Source organism: Panthera uncia, chromosome D1 (assembly GCF_023721935.1).
Source record: "Panthera uncia isolate 11264 chromosome D1, Puncia_PCG_1.0, whole genome shotgun sequence".
Taxonomy (NCBI): domain Eukaryota; kingdom Metazoa; phylum Chordata; class Mammalia; order Carnivora; family Felidae; genus Panthera; species Panthera uncia.
The window spans coordinates 56,355,253-56,382,106 of NC_064808.1; the positions used below are offsets into that span (position 1 = coordinate 56,355,253).

The following is a 26,854-nucleotide window of genomic DNA, read 5'->3' on the forward strand; positions in this document are numbered from 1 at the left end:
TCTTAAATCTATTAATCTGTTATATTATATTAATGATTTCCCTAATCCCAACCTGTTCATGTTAATGTGATGGAATGTTTTCTAATATTTTCTAATATTTCTAATATTTTCTTTAAATACTTGGCATTAATATTCATAAGCAATTCAGTAAGTCTGTAGTTCCCTTTTTTGCATACTGCTTTCTTTTAAAATTTTTTTTTCAATGTTTATTTATTTTTGAAGAAAAGAGAAACAGAGTGTGAGCATGGGAGGGGCAGAGAGAGAGGGAGACACAGAATCCAAAATGGGCTCCAGGCTCTGAACTGTCAGCACAGATCCCAAAATGGGGCTTGAACTCACAAACCATGAGATCATGACCTGAGCTGAAGTCAGTTGCTTAACCAACTGAGCCACCCAGGCATCCCTGCATACTGCTTTCTAAAAAATTGCTTAAATATCCATGTTATACTTACTATATAAGAAAAAATTTGGAAGTTTTTTTTTTTTTTTTTTAAAGGTTTGAAACAATCTATGGAGTATTGGGACTATCTGATCCCTAAAGATTTGGCAAATTTCTCCTGTGAAACCATCAGAATGCGGAATGTTTCGTGAGGAAATTCCTTGATAATTTTCTGTTTCTTTTATGGAAATTAATCTATTTAATCGTTCTATCTTTATTTAGGTCAGTTTGGTAAATTACATTTCCCCAGGAAACTATCAATTTCATCCAAGAATGCAAATTTATTTGCAATGAAGTTTGCACCATAGTTTCCTTTGAATTTAAAAATTTATTCTGTTCAATTATCTCTCCACTGTCCTTTCTCATTTTGTGCTTGTGTGGCTTATCCCTTTTCCTCTTGATTACATCAACTGGTAGTTTATTTCATTGATTTCTTTAGAAAACAAAAATTTTAATTTATTAATTAGATCTATTCTTTCTCTAATCTCTATTCCATTAATTTCTGCTTTTACCTTTATTTTCTGCCTTGTGTTTTCTTTTGGGTGTCTCTATTGCTATTTTACTAGATGTTATGACCCGAGAACTTAATCCAGTTTTTCTTTCTTTCATTTTTATTCACATATGCGTTTGTTCAAAATGAACTGTGAGTTCAACATTTTATGAACTGCAACGTTTTACGAGAGATTGTTTGGAACTTGTTAAGATAATTTGAAAATGTATATGGACGAGTGAAGGAGTAGTCATAGCCTGGACAATTTTTTTTTTTTCATGTTTATTTATTTATTTAAAAAAATTTTTTTTCAACGTTTATTTATTTTTGGGACAGAGAGAGACAGAGCATGAACGGGGGAGGGACAGAGAGAGAGGGAGACACAGAATCGGAAACAGGCTCCAGGCTCCGAGCCATCAGCCCAGAGCCTGACTCGGGGCTCGAACTCACGGACCGTGAGATTGTGACCTGGCTCAAGTCGGACGCTTAACCGACTGCGCCACCCAGGCGCCCCTGTTTATTTATTTTTGAGAGAGAGCACAAGTGGGCCAGGGGCAGAGAGAGGGGGAGACAGAGGATCTGAAGCGGGCTCTGTGCTGACAGCAGAGAGCCCAATGTGGGGCTCGAACTCACAAACCCGGGATCATGGCCTGAGCCAAAATCAAGAGTCAGATGCTTAACTGACTGAGCCACCCAGGCACCCCTAGCCTGGACACTTCTAAGATAGAAAAGCAAGAAGGAGACTCATGCTCCCAGAGATGAGAACTAACAGTTAACATGGTGTGGCACTGGCTGAGATGGATTCATTTATCGATGGGAGAGAACCAAAGCCCTGAGTCAGACCCGGAATGCTGTGGTACACACGACAGAGGTGATGCACTATACCATCGAGGAAAGGGGGTAGTGTTCAACAAATGGAACTGCAAAAGACGATCATCTATATGTTAAAAACCAAAAGTGGAACCTGACTCATACTGTGTAAGAATCCAGATGAATTAAGAACTTACACATGCAGGGGCGCCTGGGTGGCTTGGTCGGTTAAGCGTCCGACTTCGGCTCAGGTCATGATCTCACGGTCCGTGGGTTCGAGCCCCGCGTCAGGCTCTGTGCTGACAGCTCAGAGCCTGGAGCCTGTTTCAGATTCTGTGTCTCCCTCTCACTGTGACCCTCCCCCGTTCATGCTCTATCTCTCTCTGTCTCAAAAATAAATAAACATTAAAAAAAAAATTAAAAAAAAAAAAAAAGAACTTACACATGCAAAAGAAAACTTGAAATTCTTGGTAGGAGATACAGAGAGGAAGAGGTTTCCCAAATCACACCAAGCAATGTCTGTGGAATAAAAGACAGATAAGCACGGCTATTTTACAATTAAAAATGTTTGTTCATCAAATGACACTTTAAAAGACAAGCTAAATGTTGGGAGAAGAGATTCACGATATAGGCAACCAATAAAGGACTAGTAGCGTAAGTGCCTAATTTAAACTCAGACAAAACGCCCAAACAGTGCTGTAGAGAAATGGGCAAAAATTAAGAATGAGCTGTTTAAGGTGACTCGGTGGCTCAGTCGGTGGGGCGACCAACTCTTGATTTCAGTTCAGGTCACGATCTCACCAGTTGTGAGACGGAGCCTCACGTTGGGCTCTGTGCTGACAACACAGAGCCTGCTTGAGATTCTCTCTTTCGCTCTCTCTCTCTGCCCCTCACCTGGTCACATGCATGCTCCCCCTCACCCTCATTCTCTCTTCTCAAAAATAAATAAATAAACTTAAAGAAAAAAGAGCTTTTCCCAGAAGAGGAAAAGCCTACGAATAAAGGCATGTTTACCATTAGTGATCAGGAAATGCAAATCAAGACCACAACAAGATATCGCTTCACAACCCTAGCAAAAAATAATAATAATAATAAGTCTATTCGTACAAGGCTCAGAGAGGGTCTGCATCTATGAGATCTCTCACATATTCCCAGACTGTAAACTGATGCAATATTTTGGAAAATGGTTTGGCTCTACTCCCAAGCTTGAGTGTTCACAGACTCTTTGGCCCAGCCGTCCCTCTGGCTGTGCTGAGACTGTGGGAGGGTCAACCTGCATAGAGACAGAGGGACCAATAAGAAAGCTGGCGTCAGGGAGCCTGGGTGTCTCAGCCAGTTAAGCATCTGCTCTTGATTTCAACTCAGGTCCTGATCTCATTGTTCCTGGGTTTGAGCCCTGTGTTGGGCTCTGTGCTGACAACATGGAGCCTGCTTGGGAATCTCTCTCTCTCTCTCTCTCTCTCTCTCTCAAAATAAATAAACTAAAAAAAAAAGTCGGTGTCAGGTCGATCAAAGAGGCTGGCTGTGGGCGTGTAAAGCAGGTTTCTAATACAAGGCATACTGAAATCAACAAAAGACTACAACAAGAACTGCACAGAAAACAAAATCCGAATGGCCAATAAGCATATTAAAATGTGCTCAACCTTATTTGGCATTACAAAAATCCTATAACCTCTATGAAGTCCCTCCACGCACTCACTACAGTGGTTAAAAGGTCGAGGAGGATGTGAAGCAAGCAAGCATGTGGGGCTGTAGGAGAGGAGGTCTATACAACTGCCTTGGAAAACTAGTTGGCTTTATACCAGGAGACCCGGCATTCTATTCCCATGCACACATTCCACAGAAATATACACCAATGTGCACCAAAAGACAGGTACAGAAATACCCACACTACTGTACGAGATATAGAACAGTTGCTAAGAGAATAGATCCCAAGAGTCTTTATCACAAAGAAAAATTGTTTTCTTTCTGTTGTGTCTGTATGAGGGGATGGTTGATAATTAATCCTGTTGTGCTAATCATTTCACAATATATGTTAATCAAATCATCAGGCTGTGTACCTTAAACTTATACAATGATGCATAACAGGTGTTTCTCAATAAAACTGGGTTGGAGGGGCGGAGACTGTCCAGAGCAGTACAACTCATCATATTCAGAAAACAGGTGACAACCTGAATGCCTCTCGGCAGTAAACTGGATAAATTGTGGCATACGCACCCAGTAAATCCTATATGGCCATGGGAACAAACATACTACAAATGCAATCTGGGGCCAAAGAAGGCAGTCCCCAAAGAGTATATCCTGTAAGATTCACTTTTCATGAAGTTCAAAGTGAGATAAGGACCGTGGTGGCCTACAGGGAGGAGGAGAGTGGCTGGCCAGGGTGCTGATCGTGTTCCACTTTTTTGCTCAGAGTGGTAGTTCCGTAAGCGTGTTCACTTTGTGAAGGCATGTCACTCTGCCCAGGATCTGTGCATTTTACTGTACGTTTGATACACTTCAATTCAAAATGCAGGAGAGATTTAGGAGAATTGACCAATGGATGTGGATGGAGGGGGAGAGAACGAGTCTGGTGTGACTAAGGTTTTAGCATGAGGAGACAAGTTCGTGGAGTTATCCTTCACTGAGATGGCAAAGAGGAGAGGAGAGGTTGGCGGGGGCAGGTAAGGAGAATTCAAGTTCAGTTTTAGACGTTCTATGATGGAGGCGTTCGACAGGTTCTCAAGTGAAGATGTCAAGTAGCCACCTAGATATTCAAGTCTGGAGCCCCAGGGGAAGAGCAGATCTAGAGACGGAGGTCTGAAAGCCTTCATTGTAAAGGTAGAATACAAGGCCACGAGGGTGGATGAGATCTCCAAGGGAGAGAGCGTAGAGAGGAGAGAGAAGGTCCAAGGACTGAGGGGGCAGAAAGGTGCTCAAACATGTCATCGGGTAAAGGATGAGAGCCACAAAGGAGACAAAGGAGCAGCCAGAGAGGCAGGAAGGAAACCAGGAGAGTGTGCCATCCACAGGCCAGGTGATTTCAAGGAGGAGGGAGTAATCAACCGTGTCTCAGTCTGCTGATGGGGTAAGAAGAGATCTGAGAATTGACCCTAGACTTAGCAACATGGAGGCCATTAGTGGACTTCTGTCGAGGACAGTTCCAGGGAATGGTGGCGTCTGAAGTATGGGGCGGACAGAGAGGGGGGCGAAGGTGTGGCCCGCAGACAGCTCTCCCAAGAGTTGTGCTGTGCAGGCAAGCTGAGAAATGAGGCAGAGGGGGAGGAGATGGTGGGGCCAAGGAATTTTTAGGTGAGCGCTATGACTGCACGTTTGTAGCGGGCGAGCCGTGGACATGACAGGAGAGAGAGGGGAGATAATTTCTGGAGCCAGCTCATCGGATACAGGAGGACAGGATTGCATTATTCTGCTTGGGGCAATCACCTTCCAAGTGAAGGGTAAGATTCGAACAAGCAGAGAGAAATCAGCAGCAGATAAGGCCCTGCCTGAGGAGGCAACTATCCTGGATAAGGCTGACACACTTCCTTTTTTTTTCCCCTCCCTTTAGCTAGACCCAGGGCAGGTGGATTCAAAGGTTTCTCCTCGGAAACAGGTCCTGGCCAGAGGCCTTGAGGCTGGGTGGGGCTGGGAAGGGCACACCCCTCCTCCCACTCCCCTACAAATGCTTACGCAACCTCCAGTGGCAACAAAAACCAGCCGGTGTCTCAGATACGACAGCAGTGCTCAGAGAAGCCTCTGGAGCCGGCGGAGGAGCCAGCATGGTGGAGTTTGCACCCCTGTTCGTGCCATGGGAGCGCCGGCTGCAGACCTTCATGGTCGTGCAGTGGGTCTTCTCCTTCCTGGCCCTGGGTAAGGAGAGATGGTCTGGGGGCTGGGAGACCACGGGCATCTGCCGCTTCGGGCGCACACAGTGCATCGATGGTGAAAAGACATCCATTCGAAAGGGGGCTTTGCTGTGCTCAGAGCCCCTGCCCGAAAAGTCCCCCGCCTGGAGGCTTTGGAGGGCGTGGCAGGGTGTGGGGATAGGGTGGGGTAGAAGCCATCACCTGTGGCTTCCGGCAGGTTACCGAGCTTTCCTGGGGTGGGGGTTCCACCTACTTTAGTACCGGGACAGAGACCCTGCCTCAGGCGGCCTGGTGGTGTGGGGAAGGATCTAGGTGATTGTGGGAAATTTCCAGGCTCCTCAGAGGGAATGGGTTTCTTTCCTTCCTTTCAGAGAGGAGGACACTGAGACTGGCAGGTGGGGAAAGAGAAGGGAACAAGGAAAGGACCCAGGGGAGTGAGCGGGGTCCCAGACAAGCCTGGGTCAGACTCTGGCTGGGCAACCGAGCATCCGCGTGACCTCACTGGACTCATGCCTGACCTCTGCGGGCCTCTACTGCATCAGCTGTAGAATGGGAATACCAAAGCTGCCCTTGCCGGGCTGCTGTGGGGTGAAGTGAAGAACGTGCTTGCTCTGCCCAGCACACATCTGGTCCAACCCCTGGGCTGGGATCCCACGGGAAACATGCGTAGGTTCCCCTACCCACCCTACCCCCACGGTGAGCACGTTGATCGTGGCCAGGGAGACCACACTTGCCCCAACTCCCCTCTGCTGAAGAGGACATTTCTGAGGAAGGCCCAGGGCTGAGCATGGGAAGAGAGTGACTGGGGGCATGTGGGATTCTTCACCTCCTCTGCCAGCGCGAGACTGGGCAGGCACGGCTTCCCCAACGGCTGGTGTCCAGCCTGTGCATTGATGCAAGGTGTTACAATATGGGCATACTCTGTACAGGTTGGTCAACAGCCCCCACACACCCCCAGCCCCCTCCACACACACCCCCACACACCCACACATACCAGGTGCTCCTGCAGAACCCCCTCACGATTCTGCAGCTGAAGAAATCACCCCCAGAAAAGCATGCCCTCCAGCACCCTACATCGCTTACAATTCATCTGTGTCTCCATGCCAAGCGTAGTTAAACATGAAATATCCCTGGTTATCGCCGGTACACACAGGAGCAGAGAAAGCAAGTACCGTAACTGCCCAAGGTTGTAGGGCCTGAGTCCCGGGCTCCTTCCAGGCCAAAGGAAGAAAGGGAAGGAGGAGCAGAGAGAGGGGAGAGGACAGAGGGCGTGGGAGCAGGTGAGGCTAAGAGACTAAAGGGCAGATAGAGCCTGAGGAAGGAGGCCCAGCCCAGGGCATGCTACAGGTTTGCTGGCTCCTGGACAAAGGTCACCGGGGGCCCAGAGGTGGGCTGTGGCCTAGGGATCACACAGAATAAGGTTCATCATGCACATGTCTCGCGTGAGCTTTGTGAGCATGATTGGGTTTGTCCTTGCCGCTGCACCCACCTTGCCTCCGTCCCCCCGCCCTGCAGGCCTGGGGAGTAGGAGCCTGGGAATGTCAGGAGCAGCACAGAGAGGTCAAGTAGCCCTGGGCCTGGAGGACTAGAGGGAGGACAGCTGAGAAAGGGGATCTGGGCTCACTGGTGCTAGGACAAGAAGGTTTTACCGTATCCCTTTTCCTGGGGGCAAAGGGGAGTTTCAGAAGGGCTTTAGGTAGGGGAGTGACAAGGTCTAATCTGCATGCCAAAGGACCCTGTGGCTGCATGGTGGATGTATCTACAGTTTGGATTATGGGAGAATGGACTGATGGCTGGAGCAATCACTGCCTACATCAGGGGTCACCACATTATGGCCCATGGGCCAAATCCAGCCCACTGACTGTTTTTGTATTTGTAAAGTTTATGAGCTAAGAAGGATTTTTACATTTTTAAATGGTTGCATTTTAAATGGTTAGATCCCTATGTGATAGCCTCCAAGTTGCCTCTTGAGTCTCAAAGTCTAAAATATTTGTAACCTGCCCCTTCAAAAAAAAGATTGCCCACCCTGGTCTAGGGAGGCTGGCAGTGGGTGGAGAGAAATGGCCCCATTCAGAGCTACCTAGGAGATGGGTCCACAGGACAGGATTGAAAGGCTGGCCTGAGAGTAAAGGCTTCCGGTGGAGGAGTAAAGACTATGCACATTTACTGAATAGCTGGTAGATGCTGGTGTCAGAGGAGACATTCTGGGGAATGGTAGAAGCCAGAGAAGTGGCCAGAGAAGTCAACTAGGACTTGGCACTAAGGACTCAGGGCCAACAGCCGAATACCTCCCAAGTGGGTAACTTGCTTACTGTTCCCTTACCTCTCCTCTATAACTCACCCAGGAAGGTAAGCGCCATTCAAACAGCTCGTCTGTGTCCTCAGCGGCAATTCCTGCTCCTACAAGAGTCAAGAGTCAGAGTCCGTGAATATTTGTTGAGTGAATAAATGGGAGCATGATGCTGCCAAAATGGTAGAGTTGAATCCTAGGTTCCATCCTCCCAGCTTGCTGTGTGACCTTAACCAATTGGCGTACCCTCTCTGGACCTTCGTAAAGTCAGGTTTAAAATGTTTCCACTCAGAGTCGTGAGGATTAAGTGAAAGAAAGTGTCTCCCTTCCTAAGTGACCTGTAGCCTGGAGGTTTGTCTGCTGAGAGGAGTTGAAGGGTGAGCTGAGGGTGAGGGGGATGGTGGGTGTCGGGGAGATCTTTCTGGTCCATTGCCAATGCCTTGTGTGTTTTATCTTAACGTCTTTTTCTGACCACAAAACTGATACGTGCTATTGTAAAACATTCAAACATAATAATGTGTGTCCTAAAAGCAATAGACTTCCCCAAATCCTACCCTCCAGATAACCACTATTAGCCATTTGTTTTTATTCTCTCAAGCTGGTTTTTATTTAATTTATTTTTTTTTTAACATTTATTCACTTTTTGAGACACACACACACACACACACAGAGACGCACGAGTGCAGGAGAGGGGCAGAGAGAGAGAGGGAGAGACAGAATCCCAAGCAGGCTCCCTGTTGTCAGCACAGAGCCCCACGAGGGACTCAAACTCACCAACCATGAGATCATGACCTTAGCAGAAGCAGGCCGCTTAACTGACGAAGCCACCCAGGAGCCCCTCTCAAGCTGGTTTTCTTAAAGTGGGAGACACCTATAGAGACTTCTGATTTTGCCCAAGGGGAGAGGGGCCTAGCTGGGGTTCTTAAACTTTTTTTCCCCATTAAAAACTTTTAGTGTGGAAAAGGAAATAAATAAAATTTAACTCAAGCCTCTTACCATCCTTGTCCTTCCTCCAGAGCTGTGGGCTCCTTTTCTCCTCTACGCGTGTGCAGCCATATATAAGTGCCAATGTTCTTTTTCATATAAACGGTGGCATTTTATTCCCACTCTGCTACAACTTTCTCTTTCAAAGTTGTTATTAAAAAATATTTAAGGGGCACTTGGGTGGCTCAGTCAGTTAAGCGTCCGACTCTTGATTTTGGCTCAGGTCATGATCTCTCATGGCTTGGTGAGTTAGAGCTCCATGTCGGGCTCTGTGCTGATGGCACAGAGCCTGCTTGGGATTCTCTCTCTCTCTCTCTCTCTCTCTCTCCCTCCCTCCCTCTCTCTCTCTCTCTCTCTCCCTCCCTCTATCTCTCTCTCTCTGGCCCTCCCCAGCTCATGCTCTCTCTGTCTCTCTCAAAATACATAAGTAAACTTAAAACAAAAAATATTTAAGACAAACAGGTGACCAACCCACAACCACTTAATGGTCCTTTCCCACCCCCTCCAGGAACCGCAAGGCCTAGGTGAGGATAAAGCACTGTTGAGGCAGAAACTGGCCCGCAGGTCTGGGAATGTGGGGGACGTGGGAGGGAGGGGCTGACCATGAGAGCAGTGACTCAGGGCTACCGTTTCTTCTAGCTTTCTTTTCCTTTTTTTTAAACATTTGCTCTTTTCATCTTTTTTTTTTTTTAACGTTTATTTATTTTGAGAGAGAGAGAGACAGAGCATGAACGGGGGAGGGGCAGAGAGAGAGGGAGACAGAACCGGAAGCAGGCTCCAGGCTCTGAGCCATCAGCCCAGAGCCCGAGCGGGGCTCGAACTCACGGACCGTGAGATCGTGACCTGAGCGAAGTCGGACGCTTAACCGACTGAGCCACCCAGGCGCCCCTCATCTTTTTTTTTTTTAATGTTCATTTAATTGTGAGAGACAGAACATGACCAAGTGCATGTGGGGAAGGGGCAGAGGGAGGGGGGGCACAAATCCGAAGTAGGCTCCAGGCTCTGAGCTGTCAGCACAGAGCGCCACGTGGGGCTCGAACTCAACAAACCGAGAGATCATGACCTGAGCCAAAGCCGGACGCTTAACCGACTGAGCCACCCAGGCGCCCCTCTTCTAGTTTTTCAAGACATAGCAGATGTCAGGGTTTGTACGTGAGGCCTCCCCATTTTTCATTATTAGTAACCAGTTTAATAATATTTTAAAGGGAAAAGGTGGAAGCAACCCAAGTGTCCATTGGTCCACTGACAGATGAATGGGATAAACAAAATGTGATATATACATGCAATGGAATATTTTCCAGCCAAAAAAGGGAGGGCCATTCTGACACATGCTGCTACAACATGGATAACGCGAATGACCGTCAGGACGTTATGCTCAGTGAAATAAGCCAGTCGCAAAAAGACAAACACCTCATGATTCTTCTCATAGGAGGTTCCTAGAATAGCCCAATTTGTAGAGACCGAAAATCAAACGGCAGCTGGCAGGGAATGGGGGAGGGGCACGGGGAGTCAGTGTTGAACGGGTACAGGGGTTCAGTTTGGGAAGATGAAGAGGTCTGGAGCTGGGCAGTAGGGAAGGCTGCTCAACGATGTGAACGAACTCATCGCCACTGAACTGTGAGCTTAGACACGGTTAAGGCGACCAACTTTATGTTACGCATCTTTTAACCTCAATAACAATTTTTTTTGGCTTAACTTTATTTTTTATTGTTTAAAATTTACATCCTAATTAGTTAGTATATAGCGAAGCGATGATTTCGGTAGATTCCTTAGTGCCCCTGACCCATTTAGCCTATCCCCCCTCCCACAACCCCTCCAACAACCCTCAGTTTGTTCTCCATATTTATGAGTCTTTTCTGTCCCCCTCCCTGTTTTTATATTATTTTTTGTTTCCCTTCCCTTATGTTCATCTGTTTTGTCTCTTAAAGTCCTCATAGGAGTGAAGTCATATGATGTTTGTCTTTCTCTGACTAATTTCACTTAGCATAATACCCTCCAGTTCCATCCACGTAGTTGCAAATGGCAAGATTTCGTTCTTTTGGATTGCCGAGTAATACTCCATTGTATATATATACCACATTTTCTTTATCCATTCGTCCATCGATGGACATTTGGGCTCTTTCCATACTTTGGCTATTGTTGATAGTGCTGCTATAAACATGGGGGTGCATGTGCCCCTTTGAAAGAGCACACCTGTATCCCTTGGATAAATACCTGGTAGTGCAATTGCTGGGTTATAGGGTAGTTCTATTTTTAGTTTTTTGAGAAACCTCCATACTGTTTTCCAGAATGGCTGCCCCAGTTTGCATTCCCCCCAGCAGTGCAAAAGGGTTCCTCTTTCTCTGCATCCTCGCCAACATCTGTTGTTGCCTGAGTTGGTAATGTTAGCCATTCTGACAGGTGTGAGGTGGTATCTCATTGTGGTTTTGATTTGTATTTCCCTGATGATGATGATGATGTTGAGCATTTTTTCACGTGTCGGTTGGCCATCTGGATGTCTTTGGAGAAGGGTCTATTCATGTCTTTTGCCCATTTCTTCACGGGATTCTTTGTTTTTTGGGTGTTGAGTTTGAGAAGTTCTTTGTAGATTCTGGATACTAACCCTTTATCGGATATGTCATTTGCAAATATCTTCTCCCATTCTGTCGGTTGCCTTTTAGTTTTGCTGATTGTTTCCTTTGCTGTGCAGAAGCTTTTTATTTTGATGAGGTCCCAGGAGTTATTTTTGCTTTTGTTTCCCTTGCCTCTGGAGACCTGTTGAGTAAGAAATTGCTGCAGGCAAGATCAAAGAGGTTTTTGCCTGCTTTCTCCTCGAGCATTTTGATGGCTTCCTGTCAACCTCAATAACAATTTAAAAGACAAAGTGCCCGGGTGCATCGAGGGCAGGACTTTGTGTCTGTCATTCACGGCTCTACCACCAGCACTGGCATGTTGGAGGTGCTCTGTGTAAAGTGAACATCTGTGAGCCCCAATTCTACGTCGTCTGGGCTTATGAATTTTACCACTGTTCGGACTGGGTCAAAAGTCCCCACCTCCAGGAAACCTGCCACGAGTGACAGGCCCCATCTGCCTTACTTTCAAGCAGAATATACAACAGGAAGCTGACCTTCTTTAAGAGGATAAGTGCACGGTGTTGAGTAGAGGAAATGGGAAGGGGAAGGAGCCATATTCCCTGGGAATATTCTTTCCATCAGCATCAGATGAGGGATGGCCCACAGACCAGCTGCCCCTGAGATGAAGCTGGGATTCTAGCCTATGGCAAGGGATTCGGAACTGTAGGTCAGAGGGGGAATTCCTCGCTGGGCCTGGTCCAGCCAGGGCTTGGCCTCTTTCTCCCTCCCTCCTTCACCAGGAAAGGCACCGCAAGCGGAGGAATCAGCACGAGCAAAAGCTAAGGGATTGAAAGAGCTGAGTGAGCTGTAGGAACACAGCAGGTCGTGTGGCCAGAGCATTGGGGGTGCGTGTGGTTGAGGTGGGGCTGGAGCAGGAGGCAGGTAGGGCCAGCTCACGCGGAGCTTGAATGCCAGGCTGAGCTGGCTGGGCAGTGCCTCCGGTTATGGGAAAGCCATGAAAGGGCTTCAATAAGAGAAGCATCTGGCCAGCTCTATCTGTGGGAAAATAGGGCAGAGGGCCAACAGAAAGAAGGCTGGGCAGAGAAAAAGTGTCTCCGTTTTCTCCAAGGTCCCAGGAGATGGAAACTAGAAAGAAATAACCCAATCAGTTGTCCAGCAAGCATTGAGCACCTGGTGAATGCAGACTATTTTACTGGGGAGAAGGAGGGAGGGAGAGAGGGAAGACCAGGGTCCGGGACCCAGTACAGTGGGAAAAGTGAGTTTTGAAGTTCAGCCTGGCTAGGGTTCAAATCTGTGCACCCAGCGTGACATTGGCAGGTGCATTTCCTCCTTGAAGGAGTGGGAAGCCTATCTCTTCCTCCCGGGGCCACGGGCTGGACAGGTTCGTGCTGCTAGTGCTGGGCATATGGGCGGACTCAGCGTGGACAGCCTCACGTCCTTCCTCTCAGACCTCTGACCACTGATGGCTCCTGCTTCCCTCCCCAGCCCAGATCTGTGTTGTCATCTTCGTGGGCCTCCTGTTCACAAGATTCTGGTTGTTCAGTGTCCTGTATGCGACCTGGTGGTACCTGGACCGAGAAAAGCCACGGCAGGGGGGCAGGCCCTTCCAAGCAATAAGGCGCTGCTTCTTGTGGAAGTACATGAGGGACTATTTCCCTGTCTCGGTGAGTACTGGGACTGGATGGAGCATGGCCATGTCGGTGGCGGAAGCATGGTCCTGTGTGCAGGGAGTAGAATACTGGGCGGGGAGGTTGGGGCTTATTTGGCCATGCCACTGTGTGGCCTAGGGAAGAGTCCAGTTTCTCTCTGGCCATGGTTTCCCATCTGCGGGGATGTGGGGCCAATGTGAGGAATGATGAGTGTACAGGGTTGGAAGGCGCTCTGTGGGGCATATAGTGTGGCACACATACGTATCTTATAGGTGTAAACCCCGCGGCAGTCAGGTATGGGGGTGAATGTAATAAACTCAAGGTCCTAAGAGACCATCTGGCCCCACATCTCATCAGATGGGGAAAAGGACAGTCTGAGAGAGACAAAGGTGTGACCAATGCCACTCAACAAATTCTTGAGCAAGGTCTTGCCCTATTCGGAACCTCAGTTTCCCCAGGAAGCTTCCTCAGGAAGCAGACTGAGCCCTCCTACTCTGAGCGCTTTTGAATCTCTCACTGTGACTCAGGGCATCTCATGCCATTGTGGGTACTTGACCCTGGACTCAAATGTCAGTCCTGAGTGAAACAGACCCTGGGATTTAACAGACCCCTTGGCTCCTTTTACCGAATCCCAGATAGACTAAACCCTCAGATATAAGCAGCTGGGCAGAGATGGCTTATTGGCCAGATGGGACAGGGTAGGAAGGCAGTGGGGACACAGAGAGGTGCCAGGCAGGGTCAGCTGGCCGTTCCCTGGAAACAGAGGAGAAGAAAGGCACAGAGTGTGGCCTCTGGAGCTGGACAGACTAGGTCTTAATACCAGTCTGCCACAAACCAGCTGCGACCTTGGTGAGTTTCACAGCCTCTCTTAGCCTCAGTTTCCTCATATGTAAAGGGATAATGCCATACATCACTGAGTTAGATGGATTCACTGAGATGTCAGGAAAGCACCTTGTAGGTTCTCAGTAAACTAGGAGCTAGTGTTACTTTACTAAGTCAGTGGGGACTCTGGGGAAGCTTGCACGTGCTGTGGAGGACTCTGACAGCCCAGAGCTCTACTGTTCTGACCTTCACACCTGCCTGGCTTCTCCCACCCCATCCTGGAGCCCCGCCTCCTCCTGCCCCTGCTGGAATTAGGTCCCCAGCTTGTAAAGGGCGGGGAGGGGGAGCGGAGGGAAAACACAGGCTCACAGAGGTTAAACAACTCACTGACTCGTGGGCACTCAGCATGGGACTCAGGGCTGCTGCCTTGCTCCCTTCTGACAGTCCTGGGGCCCGGCAAGGACTAGCAAAAGCAGGGCAAAAGCTGGGATACAGAAGCCCCTAGCACCACAGTAAGCAGGGCCTCCTGGGCAAAGGGCAAGGGTGGGACAGGGCAGGGCAGGGCAAGACAGCAGGGCAGGAGCTGGGCAGAGGGCAGGAAGTTGAGTGGCAGGGATTTCTACCCTCATGAGAAGTGATAGCTGTTGAAGGGCAGAGTGAATGGGCAGTACTGAGGCTAACCTGAGGGTCCACATTGGGGGAGGTCTTCCCATATTTGCTTGCTCTGCACGGTGCCCTCCCAAGATCTTGTCAGCGTAGACAAGCAGGGTCTGTGCCTATCCCCTCCACTGCCCTTCCTGATCCTCCCCCAGCCAGGCAGCCCTCGAGAAGGGTCTTTCAACCTCGGCACTATTGACACTGGTGGGACGCTGCCCTGATTTGCCACAGTTCGTTCCACTGTAGTGTTTCAGGATTGCTGCCCACGGGCCGGCCTGGTGCGTCACCCCTGCAGAGCGTGAGCAGTACCGCCAGGTGGCCAGCAGAGGGCGAGATGGCATGCGCTTTGACTTCGCCTGTCCTAGGCTGGGAGCCTGCAGGGGTGGGGCTGGGGCCTGCAGATTCGCTTCCCCACCTCCTCCCAGGAGACCTTCCCACTCTTCCACACACCTTTACAGCGCAGGCCCCGCGGAGATCTTGGGGTGGCCGGAGGGTAGGGAGCTTCAGCTCTGCCGCAGCTCTGCCGCAGCTCTCCCGCATTCACAAGCCTCCGCGCTGCGCTGTCAAATGCGAGTGGGTTTCTGAGCTTCTGTCAGTTCTCCGTGTGATTTTATGGACTAGCGTCTAGTGATGGAATTTCGAGCAAGATTAGGAACGCTGTTTCTGGGCCTTGCAGCTTTCTACACTCGTGCTAGAGGCTTCCTAAAGAGCCAATGATGAAGAATCGGGCAATGTTTTGCAGAGGAGGCGCCGATCCCACCTCATGCCGAAAACCAGCCCCAAAGCTGGGTTTCCCCTGTGAAGATTTCATCACCCCAGAACAAACACTGTCTGCACAGGCCCAGGCCTGAGGGGTGGAGTGCTGTGGCCGGGCGGTGACCTGGTGTCAGGAAATGCTGCAGGCTGGGGACAGTGCGGAACACCTCCTCACCCACACCTGGGACATCCCTCGGTTCCTCCACAGCCCTGCAGGCATCACTAGGGACTTCGTGCCCCACCTCCCAGCCCGGCCCCCTCCCAGCATACTGGGGTCTCTTAACCTGGTAGGTAGCCAGCCACCTGCCCAGGACAGATCTCCAGCTTACACTTGGACGGGGTGACACTTCCTCCTGCTGGTGGCTCCTTTCATCATGGGAGGGCTCTGCCTGTGAGAGGGTCTTCCTACACCAGAGACCTGCGCCCGTCCTCAGGACCCTCCCAGGAGTCTTACCTCTGCCTTGGGTACAGCTCTCCCCTCAGCCCTAGAGCTGCCCTGCAGGGAGGGATGAGGGGTTCCCTTCATCCCTTCCTGCTCACTTCCGGTCCTTGCTATCCCCTCCACCCACCCCTGCTCCCAGCCCGCAGCTCTCAGGAGGCTTTCTGCCCCTGGGCACGTGGACATTTGACACGGAATGATTGTTGTAGGTGTGTCCGTATTGGGGGGGAGGGGTCTGTCTTCATCCCTGGCCTCTCCCCACTGGATGGCAGTAGCACTCCCCTCTCCCCGTTGTGACAACCACAAATGTCTGTAGACGTTACCACATGTCCCCTGGTGGGGTAGGGGAACTGGCCCCAGTTGAGAGCTGCTGCTCTGAAGCTTGGGGTCTGACTCCAAACTCCTCCGGGTCTCACCCTTCTCTCCTCCCCCACTCACTACCTAAATCCTAACCAATCATTTCTTTTATCTGGGCTTTGCTTCCGCCGACGCCCCCTACCGTCCATCCTGCACACAGCAGCCATGATACTCACAAAACGTTAAAACACAGCGGGGACTCCCACGACGCCGAAAATCAAATCTAATTTTTGCCTGGCCTGCAAAAATTAGACTCTGGGTCCCTGGACTCTGGACCCATGCTCACGCCTCACCTGCCCCCTTTGCTGTCAGCTCTCCAGGCATGAGCTGTGTCACTTGGGCCGGTGCCGTCACCGGAGGTGCACCCCTTGACCCCGTTAACCCCCACCACCTTTCGCTTGGGGACTCCTACAAGGCGGCAGAGCCCACAGCTTACACACACAGAGCCAGGCTGCTTGTGTTAAGATCTTGCCTCTGCGACTTTACTAGCTATGTGACCTAGAACAAGTGGATTGACCTTGTGTCTCAGTTTGCTCGTCTGTAAAATGGAGCCGTTGCCACCAGTACTTCCCTTGCAGAGTGAACAGGAGATGGAGAAAGCAGGTGTTCTGAGGTGCCTGTCGCACAGTAGGTGCTGGGAATGCGCACCGCCTGGGGCACTCTTTCCAGCTCTCTGTGCTTGGTGCATCCTGCGTGTCTTCAACTCTAAGATATCCTTGATGGTAAAACATATGGTATTTTATGTACCACTAAGAAAAAAATTCTTCCAATTAAAATTGTCAAATGCATCTTGATAGCATAATGTTAAGATGTGAAAAAAAGGTGCTTCTCAGAACTGAGGGAATATAGCTGCAGATGTCAATGGGTGTCTGTTCTGTCTGCTCAGTGCTCAGTGAGGTCAGGGTGGAGAACTCACCAGCTAAGGGGGGGGGGGTGGCTCAAAGCCTTTCTTTTCATCTGGCCATGATGGGAGGAGGCAGGCAAGGACCCAGTCTCCCTGCCCCCCCCCCCCATACACGCATGCATGTGCACAGCCAATGGCCTAAAGCTGGAAGGGGATTCCTTTGGTTTAAAGCTGTGATTCTCAAACTCTGATATATGGCAGAATCCTCTGGGAAATCTGCCACAAATGAGATGCCCAAGGCCAGAGCCAGATTACTGAACCAAATCTTGCTTGCCCTGCATTTTTAAACTGCCAAGCAATCAAGGTACATATATAGGTCATGAACAGGTTCTCCAGGGCCTGGACCTAGTTGCCAATGGAGGAACCACCTTCTCCTGAAGCTAACCGCCTGGACATTCCAAGTTTGACTAAAAAGGAAAAGACCCCAGAGATAGTCCTGAGTCTCCACGTAGCTCTCTGTGTCTGGAACAAAGACTTCCCGGCCTGGTGCTCTGGTGCTCTGTGCGGGAGACAGCAGAACTGAACTCAGGTCATCCGTGTGGCTTTGGGCAGGTCACTTACCCCTCTGCATCTCAGTTTGCGCAACCATCAAATGGAGGCTCTCACACTGCAGCCGACCTCCCGAGGGCCACGGTCACACAGGCTAGTGGTGTGGGTGATCTGTGAACCGTAAAGGGGCCATCAGGACAGTGGGTTCTTGAGGCATTTGGGTCACCCCAAGAGTGTAAGAAGGCATGAGGGCATTTGTTGAGAGATGGGACTGGGCAGACAGGGCAGAGACACAGCCCTCGTGGTCCTCTTTCCCACCCACGGTCCAGATGCCCTCTCCTTGAGATGCCTCTCTCATCCCGCAGGGCTGTGGTCTTCTAGGCAAGGGTCTTGGGGTTCAAAGTAGTGACACCCCTGGGAGAATTGAAAACATGTTCACACAAAGACTAATGTGCAAGTGTTCGTGCCTACGTTATTTGTAATGGCCAAAAGATGGAAATCATTTCAATGTCTGTCGAGTGATCAATGAACAACAAATATGGTATATCCATGCAATGGAATAGTATTCAATCGTAAAAAGGAATGAAGTACTGATATATGCTTCAACATGGATGGACCTTGAAGACATTCTGCTAAAGTGAAAGAAGACAGACACAAAAAGCCATATTGTGTGGTTCCGTGTGCAGGAAGCACCCAGAATAGGCAAATAGACACATAGGCAGTAGGCAATAAGCACATAGACACAGAAAGCAGGTTAGTGGTTACCAGGGGCTACAGTTTGGGGAGTGACTGCTAATGGGTACGGGGTTTCTCTTTGGGGTGTTGAAAATGCTCTGGAATTATATAGGGGTGATGGTTGTTCACTTCTGAAGGATACTAAAACCGCTGAATTGCACACTTCAAAAAAGGTGAATTTTATGGTAATTATATACACATATATATATATATATATATATATATATATATATAAAATTTTAACATGCCCCAGAGTCTAGCACCCTGGCCGTCCCATTCTCCAGCCACTGCCTGGTACGCAGCCTGCCATGACACGCACCCGGAGAAGCCCTTCCCCAGACACCCATCTGTCTTTGCTTAGTCCCACTTCTTCCTTAAGAGAACTGAGGGAGCAAGGCAGAGAACGCAGCGCTTTATAAACCTTCCCCTCTCTGTTTACCTCACCCGAACCCAGTAGCAACGCTGCCAGGGAGGCATTATCACTGTCTTGGGGGATAGAGAGGAAACTGAGGCATGGGGAGTGCAGGGGCCTGGCAAAGGTCATGTGAGCTGGCAGCAGAACCAGGCCTTCCTTCTGAGGCTGCATCAGCCTCCTCTATTCATGTGTTCATTCTTCTTTCATTCCAGTCTTTCTGGAGCATCGCCTCTGTTCCAGACCCATACTTGGGTCAGGTGAGGCATCAGACAGGTGGTCTTAATCTCAAGACCCTCACAGACCCTACGGCCCAGCAATTGCACTACTAGGCATTTATCCACGGGATATAGGTGCGCTGTTTCGAAGGGACACATGCACCCCCATGTTTATAGCAGCACTATCGACAATAGCCAAAGTATGGAAAGAGCCCAAATATTCATCAATGGATGAATGGATAAAGAAGATGTGGTATATATATATACAATGGAGTGTTACTCGACAATCAAAAAGAATGAAATCTTGCCATCTGCAACTATGTAGATGGAACTGGAGGGTATTATGCTAAGTGAAATTGGTCAGTCAGAGAAAGGCAAATATCATATGACTTCATTCCTATGAGGACTTTAAGAGACAAAACAGATGAACATAAGGGAAGGGAAGCGAAACAAATATAATGAACATAAGGGAAGGAAAGCAAAAATAATATAAAAACAGGGAGGGGGACAAAACATAAGAGACTCTTAAATATAGAGAACAAACTGAGGGTTACAGGAGGGGGTGTGGGAGGGGGGATGGGCTAAATGGGGAAGGGGCACTAAGGAATCTACTCCCGAAATCACTGTTGCACCATATGCTAACCGACTTGGATGTAAATTAAAAAATAAATAAATTTAAAAAAATAAAAATAAATAGATCAAATAAAATAAAAATAATAAAAAGACCCTCACAGCGAGGGAGTGACACCACTTGGGCCCAGGGGACAGATAGAAGAGGTTAGCGCAGAAAAACAGCGGTAGAGACTATGTCTAGGGAGGTGCAGATCAGGCCTCGGTAGACAGTGACAACCCATCAGTGCACAGCAACCCACCAGGTCACGCACACGTAACTGCACGTGCAAGTATTGGCACACACGTCTAGACACAGGCGCTCACATTCACCAGGATGTGTCTCAACACACAAAGCCTTTATCAAGGATGATCCTTCTTTCTTTCATTGATTCATTTGTTTTGTTCATTCATACATTCATTGTTCATTTAAAATAAGTCATACGTTCTTGTTCAGAATTCCAAAGGGACAAAAGGGTGTATGGTAAAGGGTCCACCCCCCCACCTCAATTCTCATTTCCTCCCTTCCCTCCCCAGAGGCAACTGCGCCGACCAGCTTTTGTCCACACGCAAGCAAGCGCGTGCCCCCTCTGCCAGCCGGGTCAGCGGCGTTCTGCACGCACCGTCTTGCCCGTTGCTCTGTCCTGACGAGGGATTGTGGCCACCTTCCCCTGCCAGGCCAGGGAGATCTTCGCCATACTTCCCTAGGGCTGCAGAGGGGCAAACGTTTCACAATTTGTCTGAACGGGCCCTGTTGGTGGACATTGGAGGGGATGCGGGGTTGATGACGGTACAAAAAAAAAGATGCCGTGGTTAATATCATTCTGCGCAAGCACAAGCAATTCCCCAGTGGTGGAGTTGCTAGGGTAAAAGGTCAGTTACACTTTGTGGTTGTGATAGCTATTGCCAAATCGCCTTCATGGAGGTTGTACAAAATTGCCTTCCCGCTGCTGAGAAGGAATTCATGTGCTGGTGCTTCCGTGAAGGGAGCCAGGTATGTGTGTAGGGAAACACCACCGGATGGGTGCCTGTGCAAGCACCTTTCTCACTGAGAATAGCCAGAGATTTCTCTGTCCCATCTTTATTTTCATATCCAGCAAGTCTTCACTGCGTGAGTGGAAGGGGTTTGTCTTTGTATGGGAGGCAATGGTCTCCCCAGCTGTGGTCCCTGCAGCCTTTCTGCAAAGCGTCAGTGGGTAACTGGGGGCCATACTGGGCAGGAGGGTGGGTTACAGAAACCAAGTGCAGGAGAATCTGGGGCTGTTCAGCCTCGATGGGGCAGGCAGGCTCAGATCCCCATTGCTGTCCATCACCCCCCCCCCCCGCCTCCCCACCCTGCACCAAGTCCCTCCAGGCTCCAAGAGAAGGTAGCCAGGCCTCCTGGACCACAAAGGCAGCAACAAGAATCCTCGGGGAGTCACCTGCTGCAAGTTTTAGCTTGATGACAGGGTGAACTTTCACCCTGGCAAAGCTGACCCAGAGTGGAAAGGACTGCCCCGCGCCCAGGAGTGCAGATTGCAGGGACTGGCCAGTCCTATCAGAGACCCTCCTGCCAGGGGCTTGGGGCATGGGCCAGGGACCTCAAGAGCCTTCAAACTCTGATGCCTGTGGCTCTCAGGGTGCAGGACCATATAAAGGGTGGGCCTGCGGGTCCTGGCAGGGTGGGGAAGGGATTGCCCCATTCACACACACACACACACACACACACAGTCACTGCCCACCGCAGCAATCTTTGCAGACTGAGCCATGGAGCAGCCTGTCCAGTAATGGGCTGAGAGCAGCATTTGTTAGCTCACTTCCTGCCCTTCACCCTCACCCCACTTCATCCTGGAGCCGCTAAGGACAACAGCTCTCCTCTCCCAAGTCAATGTGCAATGACTCGTGGTCCCTGCTCCCTGCTCTATGCTGCCGGCCTGACCAGACTCTGGCAAGTTGCTGGCCAGCAGAGCCCAGGGCTGGGGAAAGAGCGTGATGAAGCGGTGATGGAGGTCTGGCGTCGGGGGAGCAGGGAGCCACAGGGAGACACTTGCTTTGTCCAGAAGGGTAAAGAGGACTAGGGCCAGCCTCCTGGACTGCATGCTCTTTCAACCACTCCTGCTATACCTTGCGAATGCTCACTCCCAGGTCTTCAGTGCCAATTTTTCTTATATTGAGATTTGTGGAAACGGGCCTTTTGCAGCAGGCTGGTGCCCCCGTGTGTCCCTCTGATGCCTTCGAATTATATCTGGTCCTGTAGTAATCTTGGTAATTCCAGGACACCAACAGACTCGAGCTTCTCAGCAGTCCTGGGAGGAAGGCAGGCTGAATGGAAGGAAGGCTAAATGTCCCCATTTTACAGATGAAGACCCCGAGAGGGAAGCAATTTGTCCGAAGCCAGCAGTGAATCTGAGACGGTATCATTGGGTGCCTTCACACATCATATCTCGATCTTCTTAAGAGCCTGAGGCTCAGAGAGGGGGAGTGACACTGATGAGTGGCACAGTCGGGGTCGGCACACAGGTCCAGCTCTGGCTCACCAGGTTGCTGTCCTTGCAGCTGGTCAAGACCGCCGAGCTGGACCCCTCCCGGAACTACCTTGCCGGCTTCCACCCCCACGGGGTCCTGGCTGCTGGAGCCTTTGTCAACCTGTGCACCGAGAGCACAGGCTTCCCTTCGCTCTTCCCTGGCATCCGCCCCCATCTGATGATGCTGACCCTGTGGTTCCGGGTCCCCTTCTTCAGGGATTACATCATGTCGGGGGGTGAGTCTTTATACCCTGGGGTAGTCCAAGAGGATGAGGCTGGAGGCATGGGAAGAGGCATTGTGGCAAGGATGCCAACCGTTCTGTGCTTTTTTTTTTTGTAATGTTTATTTATTTTTGAGAGAGAGAGAGAGAAACAGGGACAGAGACAGAGCACGAGCAAGGATGGGCAGAGAGAGAGGGAGACACAGAATCCGAAGCAGGCTCCAGGCTCCGAGCTGTCAGCACAGAGTCTGACGCAGGGCTCAAACTCCCTAACGGTGAGATCATGACCTGAGCCGAAGTCCGATGCTAAACCGACTGAGCGCCCAGGCGCCCCAACGGTTCTGTACTTCTTACAAGAACATGTGCAATAGAAGAAGGTGGCTAGACCCAAGGAAGTACTTCCCACAGCACCATGTGGGGCCGTGAGCTTGGCGAGGGTGTCAGGAAAAGGGAGAGAACTCAGTTTCAGTCCTCAGGGAACTCCAAGCTGGAGTGGGTGGGGTGGGGACCCAGGCCTCTGTGGCCACTTTTGGTGATCCCTTTCGTGGCTCACATCCACTTGACAATCCCTGTCCCCTTGCCCCGTACCTGACCACCTTCTTCTCTTCCCAGGGCTGGTCACATCAGACAAGGAGAGCGCTGCTCACATTCTCAACAGGAAAGAAGGTGGCAATCTGCTGGCCATCATCATAGGGGGTGCCCAGGAGGCACTGAATGCCAGGCCCGGGGCCTACACGCTGTTGTTGCGGAACCGCAAGGGCTTCGTCAGACTCGCCCTGATGCACGGGTATCTGGGAAGAGGGCTCTCCGTTCAGCTGGAGATGGGCAAGGATTAGATTTGGGCGGGAAGACAGCAGAGACTAATGCAGATTGTATTGGGACAGGGAGAGTCTTAGTCCCTTTACAATGAAGATTCTATCTTGGGGAGATCCGTACTATGTCGTGCCTAAATACCCAGAAAAGATTTCAGAAGACAAGTGTGGTGATCAAAGGGACTAAGTGGGAAGGGATGTATTTGCCCGAAGCTGGCACGAGATCTGATATCTATGGGATCTGGGAAAATGGAGTTTGGGGCATATCACAGAGCTCTTCTACTTCGAAGCGTCTTTGAAGAATACAAGTTAGCTGGAGCTGGAGAGAGGTTTTCTACAAAGTCCACAGATGTTTTATATCTGGGAGGACTCTCTGAAGCATTCTGGTCTATCTGTCCTGTTACAGCTGGGAGATTGTGGCCCTGAGAGGGCCCAGGACCTGCCCGAGTTCAGAAAGCAAAGCTACGGCAGGTCTGGTAGGCAACTCAGGCTTCCCACTCCTGGCCCAGGGCTCTGTCCTCTGCTCCAATTCCTCGTCACCGGGTCCAGGCAGGAAGCTAGCTGGGGTCTTCTTTAGGGTCTTCCACACGTAGTCTCTCTTGTCTCCCTCCAGGGCTGCTCTCGTGCCGATCTTCTCCTTCGGGGAGAATGAATTATTTGACCAGGTCGAGAATTCTCCTGGCTCCTGGTTGCGCTGCATCCAGGACCGGCTGCAGAAGATCATGGGTATCTCCCTCCCGCTCTTCCATGGCCGTGGCGTCTTCCAGTACAGCTTTGGTCTTATACCCTACCGCCAGCCCATCACCACCGTGGGTGAGCTGAGAGCCAGGCTGGTGGGGTGGGGGGGGGGGGACAGGGGTCGGCTCCAGGGAAAGGGACCTGGACTATGTGCTGCAAGGGGGACATGGAGACGGCTCAGATACATCGTCGCCCTCATGGAGCTCACATTCTAGACTGGGAAACATACACGCAAGCAGATAACCCTAATACAGGGCACTTTGGGATGGGAACCGCAACAGAGGCACGAAGAACAGTAGTCACTACTGATTACAGGGTACCTGCTGCGTGCCAGGCACTGCACTGGCTTCCTGACCTGCAGCAGCTCAATTTAGCCTAAGAGCCTTCCAGGTAGGGACTATTATCCCTATTTCACTCGTGGCAAACTGAGGCTCAGAGAGGTTAAGTAACTTCCAAAAGATCACACTGCCTTTGAGTAACAAAATTGAGGACTGAATGGGGACCTATTTGACTCTTTATTACGCTAGAGAAGAAGAGTTTAATTCTGACCCAGAGGATCTAATAGGGCTCATTGGAGAAGGTGAATTTAGGAAAGAGCATCTCAAGTCTGTTAGAATTGTGTAGAGTAGCAATCAATAGGCTTGGGTTAGAGCCTGAGGGATTTTCCCGTAAATAATGGGCATGAGCCTTAATGCATGGACTCAGCCCTACTTTTTCAGCAATTTGGACTCCTCATTTGCTCTCTTCTTGGATCCCAACCAGATCCCTCTGAGAAAGCCTATTGAGAGAGGTCCATTCCTCTTTATCCATCCATTTATTTGTTAGTTGAGCACAGACTTGGTGAATCCCCTCCGCCATGACTTTTCCTGTTTTATCGTGGCAATATTTTCATGCGTGTTAATACCGCTGCTGCCTCTGGGGCACCTGAGTGCCTCAGTCAGTTAAGCGTCTGACTTCCGCTCAGGTAACGTTATCTTTTGTAGTTGGTAAGTTCGAGCCCTGCATCGGGCTCCATGCTGACTTCTTCAGGCTCTGGAGCCTTCTTCAGATTCTGTGCCTCCCTGTCTCTCTGCCCCTCCCTTGTTCATACTCTCTCTCTCAAAAATAAATAAATATTAAAGAAAAATTTTTTAAAGGTTAAAAAAAATCCTGCTGCTGCCTCCAGAGCTATTCCCAAAAGGAAAAGTCAAGGGAGCTACCTTCCCAGCCAGGAAGAACCAGAGGAAGAGGTTAGTTAGGGCTTCTTGATTTCTCCCTAGAACAAAGGGGGCATTACAGGCCCGGGGGCGGTGGGGGGGGGGGCGGTAAGAATTGCTGTCTGGGCAGTTGGCCCACCTCACCCGAGAGCTACAGGCACCTCTTTTTCTCTTTTTAATGTTTATTTATATTTGAGAGAGAGAGAGAGAGAGAGAGAGCAGGGGAGGGACAGAGAGGTGGAGACAGAATCCAAGCAGGCTTTAGGCTCTGAGCTGTCAGCACTGAGCCGGATAAGCGGCTCGAACCCACAAGCCAGAAGATCATGATCTGAGCTGAAGTTGGACGCCCAACCGACTGAGCCACCCAGGCACCCCGAACTACAGGCGCTTCTAATCATGACATCTTGGGCTCCCCAAACAGTATAGCCTGAAAATTAAGAGCATATCCCTGGGATTTAAAAACTAGAACTGTTTCTTCCTGGCTGTGTGGCCTTGAACAAGTTACTTAACCTCTCTGAGCCTCGTTGCCTCCCCTGTCAACCGGGAATAGTAAGAGTTTCTATCCCCAGAGGGTTGTTATGAGGATTAGAGCTAATGCACGGAAAGTGCCTGGCACATTGCAGAGCACATTGCAATGCCAGTTGGTATGGTTACTGAGTCAGAATCTTGGAGTTGCTATAACATCTTAGAATCCATCACCCAAAACAGGGCTGAAAGGGATGGCAGTAAGAGCAGTTTCCTGCAGAGATGACCATGGGGGTGGGCACCTGCCCCAAGGTCCCCTGCAACCCCGTGGCTCCTGCTCTGGGCCAGCACCCACATTTGTGTCTTGCAGTGGGAAAGCCCATAGAGGTGCAGAAGACGCTGCATCCCTCGCAGGAGGAGGTGGACAAGCTTCACCGGCGCTACATCAAGGAGCTGTGTGACCTCTTCGAAGCCCACAAGCTCAAGTACAACGTCCCCGTGGACCAGCACTTGGAGTTCTGCTGAGGGCCTCCCCAGAGGCCAGGGCTGGCGTTAGGGAGCCCAGCTGGAGGTGCTGTGATCTGAGAAGGCTTCCTGGAGGTGTCCGTTGAGTACACGGTCACAGCCTTCCCAAACTTCTGCAAATCCAACCATGCCAGGCCCTAAGTCCAGCTGCCAGTTCGGGCGTCGCTGGTTTGCACTCCCGCTGCCAAGCCGCAGCGAGCCTCCCTCTCCTTGGCCTCCTCCTCTGTGAATGGGAGAGAGGGCTGGAAGAGAGTGATTTCTGAGGTCTCTATCCCCGGTTATAATGTCACTCAATAGGCAGAGAAAGAGAACGGCAACCAGGTTTTCCTTCCTCTACCTTGAGTAACAGCACAAAAGAAGCCCCAGGCTCCAGCCCCGTCTCCTACAGGGTCCCTCATCCCGCACCCTACATGTTCCGTCTCCTCCCTCCCTGAGCCAGAGAGGAGGAGGTGGCCTTGAGGCCTCCGCACTCATGCCAGGCCCCTGTGAGTTTCTGGGTCCTCTGCACTGTAGACTGGCAGCCACAGGGGCCCGAAAGGTGGATGAGGAGAACCGTGCTCTGTCACTGGCTATATGACAGTGGGCAGACCTCTTCACCCTCCCTCTGAGCCTCAGTTTCCCTGACTGACTGAGATGAACCCTGAGTCTAAGCTCTGACATTACATAGGCAGAGAGCTCCATGAGGCACCTCTTACTCATTCACGGTCATTTCAGCCCCTGACCTTGACACAGAAAGGTGGGAGGTCTCCATAAATGTCAGTTCAACAAATCCTGTTGCAGCCTTCTTCTGTTCCTCCCCATCCCCCAACAAAGAAGGCTGGTCAAAGCCTCTCTTCCCTGCCTGGCCCTGTGGCCCTATCTCATCTTCCCAGAAGGCAGATCAGATTGAGCCAGATAATGCCATGTTGACTCTTC

General features: G+C 50.3%; 3 protein-coding genes across 7 annotated transcripts in view; 2 read left to right on the forward strand and 1 right to left on the reverse strand.

Annotated features, from left to right (window-relative positions):
• Positions 1-26,854, forward strand: part of RPS3 (ribosomal protein S3) — a 780,806-nt gene that overhangs the window by 272,184 nt on the left and 481,768 nt on the right. The window lies entirely within an intron of this gene.
• MAP6 (microtubule associated protein 6) overlaps positions 1-26,854 on the reverse strand; it is a 160,360-nt gene that overhangs the window by 103,090 nt on the left and 30,416 nt on the right. For 3 of the 5 annotated variants that reach the window (XM_049619571.1, XM_049619558.1, XM_049619565.1), the window contains exon 1: positions 5,409-5,496. The gene's annotated coding sequence lies outside the window, so the exon portion shown is untranslated. Of the gene's footprint in view, positions 1-5,408; positions 5,497-7,925; positions 7,985-15,009; positions 15,184-17,576; positions 17,676-26,854 lie in introns of those variants that run through there. The other 2 variants (XM_049619561.1, XM_049619567.1) reach the window with 2 other exon arrangements.
• On the forward strand, positions 5,498-26,412 carry MOGAT2 (monoacylglycerol O-acyltransferase 2). Its single transcript, XM_049619685.1, has 6 exons — positions 5,498-5,588; positions 12,917-13,095; positions 22,014-22,218; positions 22,816-22,990; positions 23,629-23,828; positions 25,785-26,412. The coding sequence occupies exons 1-6, from the start codon at positions 5,498-5,500 to the stop codon at positions 25,937-25,939; spliced, it is 1,005 nt and encodes a 334-aa protein (XP_049475642.1). The 3' UTR covers positions 25,940-26,412.

Coding starts and splice junctions, on each gene's coding strand:
- MOGAT2 (XM_049619685.1), top strand. CDS start 5,498: ATGGTGGAGTTTGCACCCCTGTTCGTGCCATGGGAGCGCCGGCTGCAG. Junction 13,096..22,013: donor GGGACTATTTCCCTGTCTCG/GTGAGTACTGGG, acceptor CTGTCCTTGCAG/CTGGTCAAGACCGCCGAGCT. Junction 22,991..23,628: donor AGACTCGCCCTGATGCACGG/GTATCTGGGAAG, acceptor GTCTCCCTCCAG/GGCTGCTCTCGTGCCGATCT.